The sequence below is a fragment of the Apaloderma vittatum genome, unplaced genomic scaffold, assembly GCF_000703405.1.
Source record: "Apaloderma vittatum isolate BGI_N311 unplaced genomic scaffold, ASM70340v1 scaffold198, whole genome shotgun sequence".
NCBI lineage: Eukaryota > Metazoa > Chordata > Aves > Trogoniformes > Trogonidae > Apaloderma > Apaloderma vittatum.
The window spans coordinates 11,582-28,768 of record NW_009729981.1 but is presented as its reverse complement, the minus strand read 5'-3'; the positions used below and the strand labels follow the sequence as shown (position 1 = coordinate 28,768).

Here is a 17,187-nt window from a genome sequence, read left to right as displayed (position 1 = left end):
TAAGGCATCAGGGAGGATGCTCTAAACTTTCGAACTTTGAGAAAGAGCGCGCAGGCTTAACAGGCCGATTAAGTATTCACTTTTCTGCTCTGGGCAGCCTAAAGTTGGAGTTAACGAAGCATGCGATGTGTGTTGTCACACGGCACATGGAACGGGCAGAGTGGGAAGTCTGTACCTCCTGAGTGCCTCAGCCAGTGGGCAAAGGGAGAGGGTTTCATGCAGCCGGGAAATTGGGATAGAAGGAGGAAATTGGAATAAAATGAAGCTGCGTCCTCGGGCAATTTGAGAGACCTCACTGGGCCTTGGCAACCCTGGTGAACTCTCCTTTTATTCGAATAAAGACAAGACTGACCTCCCGCAACAGGATTTGCTGTGCACCCCACTTTGTCGCCTGCCAGCAGCTACGCCTCTGCATGCCAGGGCTACCCAGGCGGCTCCATGGCAAGCGTGATTTGAGAGACCTCACTGGGCCTTGGCAACCCTGGTGAACTCTCCTTTTATTCGAATAAAGACAAGACTGACCTCCCGCAACAGGATTTGCTGTGCACCCCACTTTGTCGCCTGCCAGCAGCTACGCCTCTGCATGCCAGGGCTACCCAGGCGGCTCCATGGCAAGCGTGGGGAGCAGGTCAGCAGCCAGCACTGGTGCAGACTGGTCCGGGCCAGAGCGCTTTGCTGCTTTGCTGGGGGTTGCACGGGGCCTGGACAGAGCGTTTGCAGAGCTGCCAGCCACCAGGGCCCCAAGCCCCTCGGCAGCTTTGGGCATCTCTTCTGGCCTCTCTGGACTCCGACATACAAGGCAACCTTCTCTCATCTCTGCTTGCCTCTAGATGACGAGCGGAGCAGCGATGGCGTTCCAGCTTCTCAGCTGGATGTTGCCTCGGAGCCCTTGGGGCATCCTGAGGGTAATTTCTCAGCATCCCTGCCCTTGAAAAAAAACACCTTAACAACGTGGCAAGAGCTTAGTCCACGTGCAATTTTCCTTCAGATCCTGTCATAGAAGATCAATTTCTGTCATGGAGCGCTCTGGACATCGAGAGCGAGAGCAATGCCATGGGTAAGTCAGGGGCAGGAAGGAGCATCTGTCTTCTTTCCCGGTGAAAGGCCAGCTGCTCGTCGTGCGAAGACGTGGAGAGAAGCAGAGCCGAGCGGGTCAGGCTCAGCGAAAGCCCCGGGTGCTTTGCATGGCAGAGCTGTCTTGGCAGCCCCTTGGAGCCTGAGCTGCTCCTGCTGCTGAGACCGTGGGCTTGGTGGGTTTGAGTCACTCTGATCTGAAGACGCACCTTGAACCGTATCCCGGGAATGGCTCTGTTGTGTGCTTCCTTACAGCAGTCCCTGTCAGCGGAGGTGATTCAGCTTCCCAGCTGGGTCCCAGGAGCGAACCTGCAGGAGATGGTGAGGGTACGGGCTGGCTTCTTCCTCCCTTTGCAAGCCGCCAGCTCAGAGCCCAAGGCTCAGCCAGCCGGGCGCCTCTGTGCGTGTGCCCTCTCCTTGCGGGATGCCCTCACCGCTCCTGCGATTCAGCGCCGCCCATGGAGATCACCCGCAGCTTCTCCTGGCTCTTTCATTGCAGATGTGCCTGCAGGTGGACGTCTCCCAGCTCCCTGGGAGCAAAATGCCCCGGCATTTGCTCGAAACCTTGGCCCTGCCTGTGGCAAGTGCTGCCTCCCAAAAATGCCACCTCCCTCGTGGGGAATGCTTCCATCTGATGCGACTGTCCTGCTCTCCTTCTCCAAAGCCAGTCCAAGACGCCGAGGCAGATACAGAAGGCAGAGCCTCACCGCCAGTCTCAAATGAGGAATCGCAGGGGATGCCAAGAGGCGGCCTGCCAGGTAATTGCTGTCCCGTGGTCACATGGTTTCACCCATCAGGACCGGGTTGTCTCTATCAACAGGCCCTTGCCCCGGTGCCTGCTCTTGCTGAGCTTCAGAGCCAGCAGTGCCCGTGCTGGAGAAAGAGCAGAAGGGCAGGGCAAGGCCTCTGCAGAGGGGGAGAGCTCAGGTGGCTCCTGAGAGGGGATGGTTGTTGTCCTTGTTCCTCCAAGTAGCCAAGGAGCTGCGCTCCTGCCACACTCTCCTGCCCTCTGGAGTTTGGTTCCGAGGGACAGCGTGTCCCAAAGGGTGGCAGCGTGCGGCCAGGCACCAGCACTGGGGGAAATGCAGAACTACTGGTCGTAGCCAACATGCTGCAAGGTCACTGGTCGCACACAGGACGGAATAACTTTCCAAACTGCTCCTCCAGATCCATTCAGCGAGGGAACAAGCGTTCTGTGTCCTCGAGACGTACGAAGGCACTGCACGGTCACCACAGCAGTGCTCATGATTGTCATCCCAGCTTTGGTTGCCAGGATTTATTTCTATTGCTATTGGCGGAGAAAGAAAAAACAGCGCTGTGAATTTTTGCCCCCTCCACCACTTCCCCCACGGCTCAGCCTGTGGTGGTGAGCCTTGCAGGCTCTGGGCCGTGCTGGGCAGGAGAGTCCTCGTGTCCCACCTGCAGCTGAGGCTTGGTCAGCGCTCAGGCTGAAACCCATCGGGTGCTCAGCCGACCCCTCTTCCCGCAGGGCTCTTTTGGGAGCTGATTATAGCACCAGCAGAGAGACCTTGAACCACATCCTTCGCCACTTTAGTCAATGAAGCTATCACCAGCAGCTCCCTCCTCGAAAACCAGTGCATCCCACAGCCCCTGTATCCCTCTGCCCAGGGTGGAACCGGCCCAGCACTCACCATTCCCAATCCAAACAGCTCTTCAACCCCAGCCCTCCAGCTCCACTCCCCACCAAGCACACACTATGCACCCCACCTCTGCCCCCCACCCCTCGGGCATCACCCCTCTCCTCCGACTTCTATTAATAAACTGCTTGGTTTGGGGCTGGAGATGAAAGTGCTCTGTGTTATCATAAAAACAGGTCAACAGCTCCTGCTGGGCAGTTGTTCCCTCAGGCTGTGGCGCTGTAGCTACAGGATTTCTGTCAGCAGTTATAAAACAAGCTCCAGCACCCCTGGACAGCGCAGAAGTGCTGGAACCTGCAAAGCAGTTCCAGCTGCACCTACTACCAGCAGCTGCTGCTCCTGTCTGGAAAACCATCATGCGTGCCCTCCCCTGTCCCTGCCCCTGTCCCCAGCCACCCAGATTATGTGGAACCACCCCAGAATCCCTCAGCTTCAACTGAAACAGCCCCTAGTCCAGTGCAGGAGATGGTGACTGGAGCCCAACCTGACCAGCTGCATGGACTGGTGAGGGTTCGTAGGGTGAGAGAACATTTACTGGAGCAGGATCATCTGGCCACACTAATTAATGGGCCCCCAGTACGCCCTAACTGATGGGCCACCAGTAAGTGGCAGGTGCTGCGAAGTACCTCCACATCTGGGTGCTGAGCCTGCTCCCTGAGCGAGGCTTTTGCTGCCTTGGGAGTACCAAAGGGGTGAGCAGCCCGCAGCCTGACCGGTGTGCCAGAAAGCTGAAGCTTTGGTCAGAGTCCAGCTGTGCTGCCAAGGCTGCTGTTCACAAAGCAAACCACACACTTACAACCAAGGTCACTCATTACTACAGATCATTACACCAATTTAAACCACAGTGAGGCTTTTTATACCCCAAGAAACACCAGGAATTGGTGCAAACTATTCGGAGTTGCCAGACGTAGTAAACTGAAATAATTCCTTGGGAAACTAAGACACTTGCAAACGCTTCTCAGTATTCCTAAGCTAAGGTGCACCAGGCAACGTTAAACCGCTTGTTATGTCGCCTCTCTACAAAGCTGCTTTCGTGTACGTGATTTACACAAAATATGTTACCTTCAAGCGTACTTACTTTAGGATGATTCTGCCAAAGGGCCTGTTTGGATCTGAATTTGCTACATAATCATCTAACAGTCAAAACGTGTAATTTATATTATTTTTAGCTGGTCTATTTTTAAATATTAGTCATTTATGGTACTGAATAGAAGTATTTTGGGAAAGGACACATTCTTGTTTAACTCCTTACATATATCAAACTGGATAAATTGTTAATCCTGCAAACTGGCACTCCAGCCCAAATCCTAAAGCTGTAATCAAAAATGGCAGGTACAACAACATCTCATTTCTTTTCTGGCTTTTTGGATAAAAATGCCTCTACAAAGTGTATCGCAGATATGATTTGTATTGATTATATTTTCAGTACTATTATGTTACAGTTATTTAAGCAAGTTTTTGCTGAACCGTAAGTACAAACAGAATTATATCCTTATTGAGGTTTGATAATGAATTGTTTTCTCAGTAAGAAGTTTAGCTAGTAAAATTTTACTCTTATTCAAAAGACTTAAAATGCCAAAACCGACTTTCTAATAAAAACACTTTAAAGCTTTCTTCTCCAAAAAAACGGTCTAAATTAAGGCCTTGATAAGTTAACACTCAATACACTTAATTTACTCCTCTACTGCAACATCTCCTAGAAACACATTGATGACAATTATTTAAGAGATCTAAAGGAAAAAATTACCCGCTCTCAACAGTAGACCTCAAGATCTGTTCATTACTACTCTTAGTCTTATTTTAACATTTCTAAAAGGAAAAGAAGTTTAATAAGCACAGTCAATATTTATTTTCCGTAAAGTAAGAACATTAATGTAAACAATACGTAGCCCATAAATATTAACTCAATCCTTTAAGTCTTTGCGTACCATGGCACTGAATTTATGGCAGCTGTGTAACCCGAAAATCACGTTGCCTGCAAATTACAGAGGTTTCTAGATCAATAAATACCTGTGAAAACAAGAGAAGAGTTCACAATGTAAAAAGCAGAGTACCTGAAACCGAATGCTACAGTACAGTCACACAGGAGCTGTTCTTTGGAACTCTGCCAACAGAGCAACTGTCACTAAAACTCCTTCTAAAAAACCAAAAATGTTTTGTTAATAACTACTGGTACCTAAAATTAGGTAAATCATGCCAGAGAGCACAAAGTACAGTAACTGGAAAATGCAAAATAACTTGGTAGGCCCATCTAATTCTTCAACATGGCTGTGCAGTAATCAGGAGGGATTCTCTCTTCCTTCCTTAAGCTTCCTTCTCTTCTCTTCCAGTGTTTGTTTAAATACTTGTTTCAAGGTACTGTAAACGTATGGTCCATTTTCAGAATCGAAGCTTGTCTAATAAAGGGGAGAGATTGAAGATTAGTTGTTAAATAGATATTGCACAGCAAAATACAGAGTAGACAACCAACATTTTAAAAAAAACAACAACCCAGTTTTAGGATTTATCAAAGCAAGTCTCTCTTTCCCGATGGAGTGTTTTGAATTGTATGCTGACTAGGCATTAAAACAAACGAGCAGGAGAAGTGTCACAACTGTTTTAACAGGCGACATGTCTGTAGATTGTCAAGGGATTAGGAAGCAGTTCAGCAAACATTCTGTTCAAATAACTTCACCTGCTGAATCTAAGACAGCAGCTCTGCAATGAGCAACAGCAAGCTTAACCTGTCACTGTTATTAAGTGACTCCAAAAGACACAAGTTATTGACACACATCCTATATTAAAGGTCTGAAACATAACTGAATTGCAAGACAATTTCAGAATGTGATTGAACCTGACAGAAAGACTCCAAGTAGCACAGAATCTACCGAAACCTTTGGTAAACTACTGCCAGTGACTCATTCTCATCACTGAAAAACTATCTTTTTTTGAACAAGTCCACGAATTGACCGTGATCTAGAAGCAGAAAAATGAGACTAAAAGATTAAGGCTGTAGGGCCACAATTTAATACTTCCTACCCTTTATGTAGCTGATAATTATAAAATGTAAACTCTGAAACAGATAAGCACAAGCACACCATTATGTGGAAGAATTACTGCAACTTTTCTCACAGAGGCCTGATCTGTTGACCCACCCTTCATGATTTAAAACAGATGAATACAAAAGGTTACTTGCCTTAGTGAAAGCTTTAATAGCTCGAGCAAGTAAGGCCTCCTCCACATCGGCTGGTAGCGTTTGCAAGCTCACCACACAGTGTAAAATACAAAGGATAGTCTGACACTGCTCCTGGTGGGTAAAAGGAACAGCGAGCAGCTGATGAGAAGAAAGATTTTCATGAATAACATTTAACTTCCAGCTTTCATTAAGTGGTGTTTAAATGTCAGGCTGTGTCTTCCTGTAATGAAACCTTCAGGTGCAGGAGTCAGTGAGGGAATCTTCGCAAGCCTCAAAAGCTTCTACATCATCTTTTAGTCGTGATGAGAGAAACTCTTCCCCTGCAGTGTGCCACAAACTGCTCTGGACATTTCTAGGAGATCAGGCATGCATCTGGAGACTTATTTTTCAATGTACCCTAAACAAACAACAGTATTCGTGGGAACTGGCACAGAAAAAGCGAGATTTGATCTTTTCTGCCAAAAATGTCATTCAGGTTTAAGGCTCTTTCTCCAGCTAATGTGCTATTCCTTTCCCATTCATTTAGAACAAGTGACAAGCAAGGGTTTTTTTTATTTAATATAAATAGAAAATTAAAACTCTGATAGAGCAGAAGAATGCTTCAGGAAGAAACGTGATGTTTTTAGATGAACTTGAGAATTCTAAATGTCATGTCATGAAGATGGTGACTGCACATAAAGCTCTGACCACCTGTTGATTAGGAGCTGTATTCTTGATATCTGGAGGCTGTTGAAAAGGGCCCTATTTTCTTCATAACAAAGAATTCCCAAAGAATTCGGAAATTAATTTGTGTAATTAAGAGATCAAGAATAGACAATTTTACTTTTTTTTTTTTTTTTAATTTACCTTGCATCTAGCCCTTTAAGGAAAGCACAATTAAATGGTTTGGATCACAAGTACCTGTTTTTCATAGGCATTTCAGAATACAGATGGCCACAGGTCTGACTTATGTAGAAGAATGTGGCCCAGCTTCTGACTCCTTGAATTGGCAAATTCTTCCTCTTCCTTGCCCCAGTCCTCCCAAAGCTGATGGGTTAAGATGTTTGCAGAGAAAATATGACAACCACTAAGCACAGCTGGCAGATGTGACATTAGGTTTCTCAACTTTGCCCCTGGGTCTCAAACTGCAGGGAAATACACTGAAGACGAATGTCTACTGAACGGCACTCCAAGACAGTATCTGGTATTTTCCTTATAATATTCATCCTCCTAGTATCGATTACAACTCATACTATTGAATGCCAAAATAATCCCCATGCTGATCTTTAAAGAGACTGCCTCTTTAAAGTGTAATTCCCTTGCCTAAAGGCCATAAACAAATAGTTCATCACATATTAACAAAATGTACTTGGCAGTGAAAGAAAGAATGGACACATATATCTACCTTTCTCAATAAGCAAAGTGCATCCTCTGATTCTGTGCATTTTTTTGCCAGCATGTCGATATCATCTTGGGATAACACCGGTTCTTTCAGCTGCTCTACCCAGGACCACATCAAGCTACAGAGGATAAAAGGATCTCTCTCGGTACATATTTTATCCCAAGCTCCATCTCGAGAATTCAGTTCTTTCTTAAAAAAAACAAAACAAAATGACGCTGAAAATGTGTCACCTATTTACTTCTGCCAACATCCTCTCTGGTTATAGCAGTGCTTGCCTGCTTATATTTCAACAAAATAGAGAGACTTAAGAGTTAGGAATAAAGTAATTCTATTTTTTTTTCCAAAGCATCAGCATTAACCCGCAGTAATACAAGTGATTCTTTAAAACAGAAGGATGACAAAAAACTGCAGCTCCCAATTAGCCACCAGAATACATAAAACTTCAAAGCAAATGTTGCTAGGAAGACTTGGTTTTGAGGCTAAGCAGTTAAGCTTCTAGTAAATTCTTCCACTTTTACACCAAGAATCCTCCGATTAGTTCTGAGAACACACTGACTAAAACCAATACAGCTTTACCTTAAAACCTGTGGTACTTTTATGCTACTAGCAGCCAAGCTACCACCAGAGATAACTGCATCCATTTTCATTCGTTAGCAAAATGAATCAACACACCCGGAAAAAATTTTCTAACCTCCTTCCAGAGGGCGTGTTGTTGCTTTTGAAAGAAATCTTCCAAACTGACATATACAATCATTTACTGAACCACAGTACAAACCAGTGGCCCAGCGTGCCCTTTCAAAGGACACGGTGGCATTTTAGCCATTCCAGGAATTAACCTAAGTGGAACATGCAGAGCCCGTAACACTGAATCAAGTTTAAAATTTACCTGCCACATTTCGACTTTCTGCTTCACTTCATCCTCTCCCAGAAATTCATTTATATCTGCAAGCGCTTTTGCTGCCAAAACTCTTCGGGCTTCCAAACTTAATTCTGACTGCAGAACAATGTGTGGAATTGACTCTGTCACATCTTTGCTACCTTGGCTTTCACATCCAATGGAAAACTTCGCTGTGGAAGACGACGAAGAATCAGAGTTCTCTGAGACTCTCCTGCCATATGTATTAGTTTTGTGGCTTTTTCTATGAGCGATCTCATTGGCAAAATGATGCCTTGGTGTTCCAGGTTCCCTGGTATTGTGCATTGATGCTAGACCTGACGAAAAGGTTCTGCTGCGTTGTACTTCTTTGGTAGAGTTCCTTCTGTGATAAAGCGAGGATCCATCTTTCCGTCTATCCAAATTAAATTTACCTTGACTCCAGAACATGCACGTGTTACGTACTAAGGCTTCTTTGTTTAAATCCAACTGTGGGTTTTGTTCGCCTGCGGCAGAACATTCCTCACCACTGTTCTGCTTATGTTTGCTGCACGCTAATATCTGAGTAGGTACAGTCCACGCAGTCTCTCCTTGTTCTAACGAAAACTCCGTTCTCCTTAAATCTGAGTCACTATAGCTCAGACGCCTTTTCAGATGAGTAAGAGGCTGAAGGCATTCGACATTGCTTCTTTTCCAAAGAGGATCACATTCATGTCCCATGGAGAAAAAGGAATCTTGGTTCTCAAAAGTGGATGAGTGGGTGTGGGAGGAGTCTGACGTGTCACTGTCCTGCCTCGAGAGTTCGCTATCCAGCTGCGTGGACACCAGCTGAGAAACAGTCTCCTCGATTTCAGCTGAGAGATCCGGTATATCCAACAACTCCGCTGCTATCACTTGTCTGTTTTCGGCCAAGTCGAGCAACAGCTTGCACACCAGATGAATAAGTTTTGGCACGTGTTTGAGATGCCTACTCTCATAGCCGTGGAGCAGATGTCTCTGACGGGTCAGGTACTGGGACAGAGTCACTCTATGTGCCTTGGGCTCGCAGCACGCAAATACGTTTCTCAGCGGAACCAAAAACTGAGTGAATTCTCTGATGCACAACAACTGCCCTCGAGTCTGAATTGAATTAGGCCTTTTGGCTCTGACGAAAAGAATTGCTTGGTCGGCACTCATTCTTGTCGCAAAAACTAAGTAGCAAGCTATTAGAACTCCTGGAAAATACGAAGACAAGCATTAGAGGAAGAACAATCAGACTAACATAAATACTCAGTAGAAGTACAGGGCACAAATGAATAGAAGTTAAGATACAGGCTTACGCACTCTATGACATAGAATCATAGAATTATGAAGGTTGGAAAAGACCTCCAAGACCATCAGGTCCAACCGTCAGCCCAGCAGAACCATAACCACCAAACCATGTTCTGAAGAGCCATGTCTGTATGTTTTCGGAACACCTCCAGGGATGGTGACTTCACCACTGCCCTGGGCAGCCTGGTCCAACGCTTCACCACTCTGCCAGTACAGAAATTTTTCCTAAGATCCAATCTAAACCTCCCCTGGTGCAACTAGAGGCCACTTCCTCTCGTCCTATTGCTTGTTACTCGGGAAAACACACCAACATCCACCTCAATACAACCTCCTTTCATGAACTTGTAGAGAGCGAGGAGGACTCCCCTCAGCCTCCTCTTCTCAAGGGTAAACAACCCCAGTTCCCTCAGCCATCCCTCATAAAACTTGTCCTCCAGACCTCCCATCAGCTTCAATGCCCTTCTCTGGACCCGCTCCAGCACCTCCATGTCTTCCTTGTATCGCTGCGACCAAAACTGAACACAGGATTCAAGACGTGGCTTCACCAAGTGCCAAGCACAGGGAACAATCCCTGCCCTACTCCTGCTGGCCATGCTATTCCTGATCCAGGTCAGGATGTCATTTGGCCTTCTCAAGCACCTTGGCTCAGTGCCGGCTCACGTCCACCAGCAGCCCCAGGTCCTTTTCTGCCCAGCAGCTTTCCAGCCACACGGGATGCTGTTACCTAAGTGCAGCTGCATTTGTGGGGCCAGGAGGTAGTAAACCCACTCTCCCTACGCTTTCAGTGAGAGCCCGTTTCTCACCACAGCATCTCCAAAAGTTCCATCGTTTGCGAACACAGCAGCAATGACGGCTTTTAGAAGAAGGACACGGGCAAAAAGGCCTTGAACTTGACATTTTAGCTGCTCCACCAAATCTACCTGGTCTAACAATGAGTAGCAGGTTTGTAAACATGTAATAAAGACTGGGACAATGCAAGTGTACTAGGTGAAGTCTTCCCCTCAAAAAGAAGCTGTGCCATTTGAATGCAACAGGGAATTATTCTATGGATTTGAAAACTTTCTAAGCTTACAGGTTTCCGGTTTTAATATACTAAAACCGATCTCCTCTAACCATTCAGATAATTTTCACAAATTCGTTAAGTGTTTTTAAACATTTTATAAAGGCGTGTCTTGCAGTTACACAGAATCCACACAAATTATTAGTCATTTATAACCAGAGACTGTTTTGCCTTTTTAGAAAAACAATTCTGTTGATCTTGCAGGAGAGCACATACCTGTCCGACCAAGTCCTGCGTGACAATGAACAGCTACCCTCCCTTCCTGCAGGGCAAAAGCCATGACTTTTACCATATCGAGTATCGTAGTGAGAGATGCCACTCCATAATCCTTCCATCCGAAATTATAAAAATAAACTAAAATAAAGAGAGAGAAAGTTATTTGCTGCCGTACCTGATGCTAAATTTTCAGCACTCCAGGCAGAAGACAAGATAACTAATATGAAACGATAGTACTAAGCTGCATAACAGATCTTATAATCTGACTACATATTGTTTGCAAGGTATTCTTTTCCCATTTCCGTGCATGCTTGTTATTAAGACTCGATAAAAAGACAAAGCTAGTGAAGATTTGCCAAGCTAAAGTTCAGCTAGAATGTAAAAGCTATAGCAAAACTGAGTGATTCACATAAAAATTACTGAGCTACACATAGGTAGATGGTAACTTCGCTTTAGAAATAAAAGCACTTCCTCAGTCAAAAGCTCCTTCTTAAAGAGACGCACTTCCACCTCACTGCAATATCACAATAAAAAACCAATCAACGCATACATCCTCAAATGAAATAACCTTTTACAGCCTACAGAAGAAAATATGAATTGCATCCAAACTTGAAACTCCATTCATGTTTTATGTATCTGTGAACTCAGAAAAAAACCCAATGAAACTTTAACTACCTGTTGTCCTTCCTTTACTCTAAACACTTGACCATAATAACCCCTCACTCTACATATATATGATTCTCAGTAACGTGCTCTTCGCTCTTGATTATATTTGCCAAGGTTTGCGTTTACATCCCATTTTGTGCAGCATTTCGCACACAGCTGCTTTGGACGTGCAAGAATTCAAGTAAAAATATCTCTAAGTGCCCAAATCAATAATTAATGTGGAGCAACAGCAGGAGTGATCTTACTTCCAGCCTCCATAAAAGCTTCAGGAAGGTAGGTGAAGCCGCTTTCCTGTTCCAGCGGATTCCCACAGCTCGCATGCTCCCCAGGACGCTGAAGGTTAATTACGGTTTTTATGTCACATCTTAAGGAAGGAATAGATGAGTCAAGAATTATACGCAGCCAAAATCTCATTACCCCTTATTTTCCGAAACGCGTATTTAGTCTTAGTGTTAAAATGAAAGGATCTTTATCAAAACCCCAAATCTATGTTGAAACAAAAAATCCATCAGGAATAACATTAGTAATATCCACAGTAAATCATGACCAAATTTGTTACCTTTCAAACTGTTCAATAATGTTGTACTTTTCAATTAATTCTGTTGAGGGTCGAGCCATAGCCAGTATGTTATCTGTTATCCTGAGAAATTAGAAAAGTAGATAATAATTATGTTGTTACTAATAATTTCCTGAGTATGAATATACCAGAATAAGATAACTATGTTATATTCAAGACAGACAAAATGCCTTGCTGATTAACTAGAAATGATCTTCCCAAGAATTCTAGTGTCGTATAGCGTCAGTGAGAGATCTTTTTAAGCCGATACAGGTACAACATGTCAAAAGACCAAGACTGTTTAAATGCAAAGCCAGTGAACATATAAAAAAATTCCTTTGACTAGATTCAGATCTCTGTTTGGCCTCTTAAAGTTTGCAAAGTATTTGCTGTTACTAAAAAAAACCAAAAAACTCCAACCCCCAAAAAACTCAAACCAACACTAAGAGTAAAGACATATTACATGTGAATATTCCTGCACATGAGTATGAACACACACCTTCTGTTATTTCAGCTACAGGTACTGTTTTTACTGTAAAATTCTATCACAAACACATTTTCATTTTAAACCATTTTGATTTTTAAACAGGTTTTAAACCTTAGCAAGACCTGTCTATAACCTACAATAACTTTTTTTTTTGTAATGTGTGACAGATATGTATTTATGCTTTTGGATCTGAGACAAACTTTTCAGCAGTCGACAGAAATCTTTCATTATTTTACTGGGCTCTGTACCATGGCCATTATGGTTTACTGTTAAGTTGCAATTCTCAATCGAGCTATCACTATGTTTTTTACAAACTTAGCAGTAGTCAGTTTTTAAAGACCTCACTCTTCCCCTTTGAATTCTCTCTTTTAAGAAATACCATCCATGCAGAAGAAATGCTGCTGCTTACCAAGACGAGTAGAGCCCTTTAATGGCTTGCTCCTGGTCACTCCACCGAGCTGGGTTTTCGTACTTGCAAGCACGGCCACCACAAGCCATTGAGCATTGCATGTGACCAGGAATGACATGGCGAAGGCGCTCCCCGACTTTCGTGTATTTTGCTGTTGGACGCCTCGAACTTCCTAGAAGACAAGCAAAACCAATCTGTAAAGGAAGCTCAGGAATTCACGGCCACCTTAAAAGTATCTGTTTGACCTTAGATCGATGACAGAGTAAATACATGGAATATATATTTAAGGCTCATTTCTCAACACAGGCTTAAAGTAAGGATTCCAAGGTGGAAAATTTGGTTGCATTAGTGAAGAAGTCATTTCTTCTGATGAGGTTAGAGGTGTGTGATATCCTTTGCAAGAGGGAAAAAAAAACAGTCACGGTCCTCTTCCACCTGAAATCGAAAATACTTAAGCCATATACCTGGTGTATGTGTGAACGTGTGCTCTATTTTATTTGATCTTTGTAACTGAGCTGTTAGAGTGAAAAGCATATATTAATCCTTGAATAAGGAATCAGCAAACAAAACACAGGAAAAAACTTAAACCATAGTATTTTGTGCATATATACAGAACACGGTTAACAGAACAAAAGTATATTGATGTAATATACCAAGAAAATAACCAACAGTCTTAATGAGAAGTACTTTACTTTTTTTTTCAGGAAAAGTTGCGTCCAGCTCCTCTGGGCTCAGAGATGATACTGCCACCATAACCCGGCGAGTCGATGACGAGAGTACCTCTACAGCCGAGCTCCGGCGCCTCTGGATCACTCGAAGAAGCGGATCAGAGGAAGAATGCCTCCGACCCTGGAAAAAGTTGCTAAAGATACTGACCGCCGACCGCCTTCGGGGTGAACCCTGCATGACTGACCAGCCCCGGTGACCGTCTAGGAAAGCCGCTGAGGACGCCGAGGAGAAGCTAAACTGCTCAGTGCCGAAGTTGTGGAGAGCTGTGCATCCTTCTGCGGGCTCCAGCAGCTCGTCAGCATGGGCTGAGCTGTCTCCATAGCAACTAACAATGAAGGCGCTGCTGCCAGCGATCCTTGGGGCTGCTCCCTTCCCTATGGGAATGGAGCTTGTTTGGGACAAACCGTTCCACTGCCGGAGGAAAATAATTGCATTTTGAGCGGATCCGTTTTGAAAATGGGCTAGGAGACAAGCAAAACATTTTCCACTAACAAGGGGAGCATTTTAGTGAGTTGTAAATAACACGCCGTCAGGACTTGCTACCACGGCACAGAATACCAGATTCAAAAGAACAATCAAAAATGTAGCTGCAGGCGCTGCTTCCCGAGAAATCTGTAAGTACATTATACTCCCCCACCTCTTGGTTTAACGTTCCACAACCACCTCTCCTCCTCCACTTAGTTGCTCCAAAATGCATCATTAGCTCTGTAATAATTGGGATTACTGTGTTCCTACAGAAACGGTTCAGTACATGATGAATTGTTGACTGTTCACTCTGGACCATTCATATCTTGTAACAAAACACAATTTGTTATTCAAAACAAAAGGCTTCTTTTTTTGTCAGGGCACGGCTTTTTTATTAAGCAAAGCTGTTAGCCCTACAGACGGAGATAAAGCAGATTATGGGGAGGAGGAGGAGGAGGAGATGTACCAGTTGAGTGCTTTAGGCTTTTAAAGGTAGATATTAGGTGGCAAATTGCCTCCCACTTTGCTCCCAGCATGCTAAGAAGGAGAATGAGCTGGCCAGAAAGACTGCAACACTCCACAAAGCACAGAATTCTTCTGCAACCATGTGTAGAACAGACTATGGCAATGTTAAAATAAAAAACTTCTGTCATGCCACTGTGCATTAGGCTACACGTTAAAGACTGGGGAAATCGAGAAAGCCCGCCCGTAACTTTGTTTAAGAAGCAAATTAATCCCACTGCATTTCCTTCAAGATATAGACGGTCTTCCGGCAGCATTTCTTCCTCTACTACAAAACCAGTTACTCTAAGAGAGGAATGTGCAAAAGAGAGAAAGCTCTCTTCTGATAAAAATTCACTATGCAAAAATCTACTGTTTCTTCTTGGTGCTGAATAGGAATCGAGTGACTGAATTTTGAAGACTGCACCTCAAGTTTCAAGAACTGGTGAGGTTTGCTATAGACACTAGGCCTGAACCACCAGTAGTGATGTTGTGTGAGAAAAGGAAAACATTAAAGCTGACTCTGTTAGCTGTCACCTGAAAACTGATTATTCTAATTCAACAATCAAGCTAGTATCAAGAGGTGAGGAAACACATAAACATGCTTCTATTTTGGGGGTTGGGTGGAAGAGAAAGGCGATGAAAAAGGCTATTTCCAGGGCTACCTATATCCAAGACACATCAAAAATGTTTTCCAATTAATTGTATCACTCTTTTATCTTAATTTTTTTTCTCTTCACAGAATCTTTTCTTCAGTATATACCAAATGATAGTGAAGCCAGAAATGAGCTTCTTACTGAATCTAGCAGGATTTGCAAGTACTCACCTAAAGTAGTAAAAAATAACTACATCCTCTCAGAGTTTAAATACTTTATGAGAAGGGGGAGTTTTGCTGAAGGAATGTTCATATTTTCAGAGAGCCAGGCAGCTTCTGAACACAAAAATCCCACACTGACAACAGGGAAGCTACAGAAAAGCTCAACATAATGAACATATCGTGGTGTGATGATCAAGTAACGCAGTTTCGTTTTGTTGTAGACATTTCATTGTTATACTTGGAATAGTATTTTCGTGTTTTCTAATTTTCTATGAAAAATATTTTGTTTTCAGATTGGCTCCAAGCACTTTTTATGAGTGAGACATACAGAGAAAAAATATTACCTGAACTCATGTTTGCAAGATACTGACAGCTCTCTATCAGCGAAGAATACGGCAGTTCATTTTGCAGCAAAACTCCTGCAGCCATCGCAGTACCTGCAGAAAGAGCAACACGTTCACTGAAAATGTATAGCAGAAGGTCAAAAATGCAAAAACCAAAAAAAGCTGAGCACCTGGTGAGAAAGTTGTCCAGGGCGAGATGTGGGCAGTCAGGCCTGGGCTGCACTTTCTTTCTGGTGTGCTTAAATGTCTTTTCTTAAAATTCCACATCTTCCCTGTCTGTCTTAGCAATTAGAAGTTAGTCAGCTGTGTGGTTCAAACTCTAGGGTTTGGCTGATTACAGACTTTATAACGGCGTGTTTTATGTGGACAAAGCATTTCATGTAATGCCATCCTGATTTTCTCAAATTCTTAGAAGTAAACACACAAGCAGAGATCTCAAACTGAAATCCACAGTCCACAAGCTATACACTGCTGCTCTCTTCCCTCTGCTTCTTGTTTTCAGTCTGTGGGCAAGTTTGAAGTCACGGGTGCAACGACTCCCCTCTAACAAGACTGAACTACAGAAACATTACGGAAAAGACAAGCTTGGGTTCCAAATTCTCCAAAACCAGTATCAGGCTACAGGTACATAAAAAGTGGTTTACAAGGCAGATTTGCTTAAAAAGAGAAGAGAAACAATGTGGGAGTTAGGTGGTGTAAGAGTCCTGTGCTGTGTGTAAGCATGGTGTTAACTGCTTGCTGTTCATCGTCTGCCTTTTATCTTTAATTCTGCGTAACTGCTTTTTAAAGTAAATATTTAAACAGATTCCAATAGAATTCAATTCGTTTAGGTCTTATACCATGTACTTGAATATATTACTCTTCCTACAATGCTAGTGGATTTTATTCCACAAAGTGTAGTCCTGTCCTTTTCAAGATGCTTGAAGGTGGGAATGGAACACACATACACATTAAGAATCCTTTAATACTGCCCAATCAGTTGCCTCAAAAAGATAAGAATTACATTTGTCTGTAAAAGCCAGAAGGCCTTTTGAACCTTCAGTGATGCTCAGAAACACATTTCTAAATTAATAAGGATATGAAATAAGATGGAACTTAATGAAGATTGAAGAGCTATCTGGAGTATTTTCTACTCAGCTACCTGACCTCCTCATTTTGTACTTTTAAAAGGCAAACTTTTAATAAACAGGCAGGAATACTCGCATATATGCATTCTATCTGGAGAAGCCCTAAAACCTGTTTTATTTCCCTATGGACTTTGAAATTAGTAAGGCTTTCATGATCAGAGGAAACTCCATAGTGAGGAAATAATGTTCTTTTACCCCCAGAAATTCCTTTTAGAGCTAGGAAGAGTCGATTTGACAAAAATTGTTGGTTTCTACTTCTCAGAAAGTTCTCAACACAACAGCATTTGATAAAGACATGTCTCACCATACAGACAGTAGAATCACCACCAGTATGACT

General features: G+C 43.5%; 1 protein-coding gene across 2 annotated transcripts; it reads right to left on the bottom strand.

The window, feature by feature from the left end:
• Positions 1-5,011: 5,011 nt before the first annotated feature.
• On the bottom strand, positions 5,012-15,808 carry PTPDC1 (protein tyrosine phosphatase domain containing 1). Of its 2 annotated transcripts, none has more exons than XM_009874609.1 (9): positions 15,724-15,808; positions 12,868-13,039; positions 11,975-12,055; positions 11,661-11,779; positions 10,750-10,887; positions 8,175-9,376; positions 7,292-7,477; positions 5,908-6,018; positions 5,012-5,128 (listed from the first exon to the last, which is right to left on the bottom strand). In XM_009874609.1, the coding sequence occupies exons 1-9, from the start codon at positions 15,806-15,808 to the stop codon at positions 5,012-5,014; spliced, it is 2,211 nt and encodes a 736-aa protein (XP_009872911.1). The 2 variants fall into 2 exon arrangements, with proteins under 2 accessions (XP_009872911.1, XP_009872910.1); XM_009874608.1 differs by lacking the exon at positions 15,724-15,808 and adding an exon at positions 13,560-13,784.
• Positions 15,809-17,187: the final 1,379 nt, after the last annotated feature.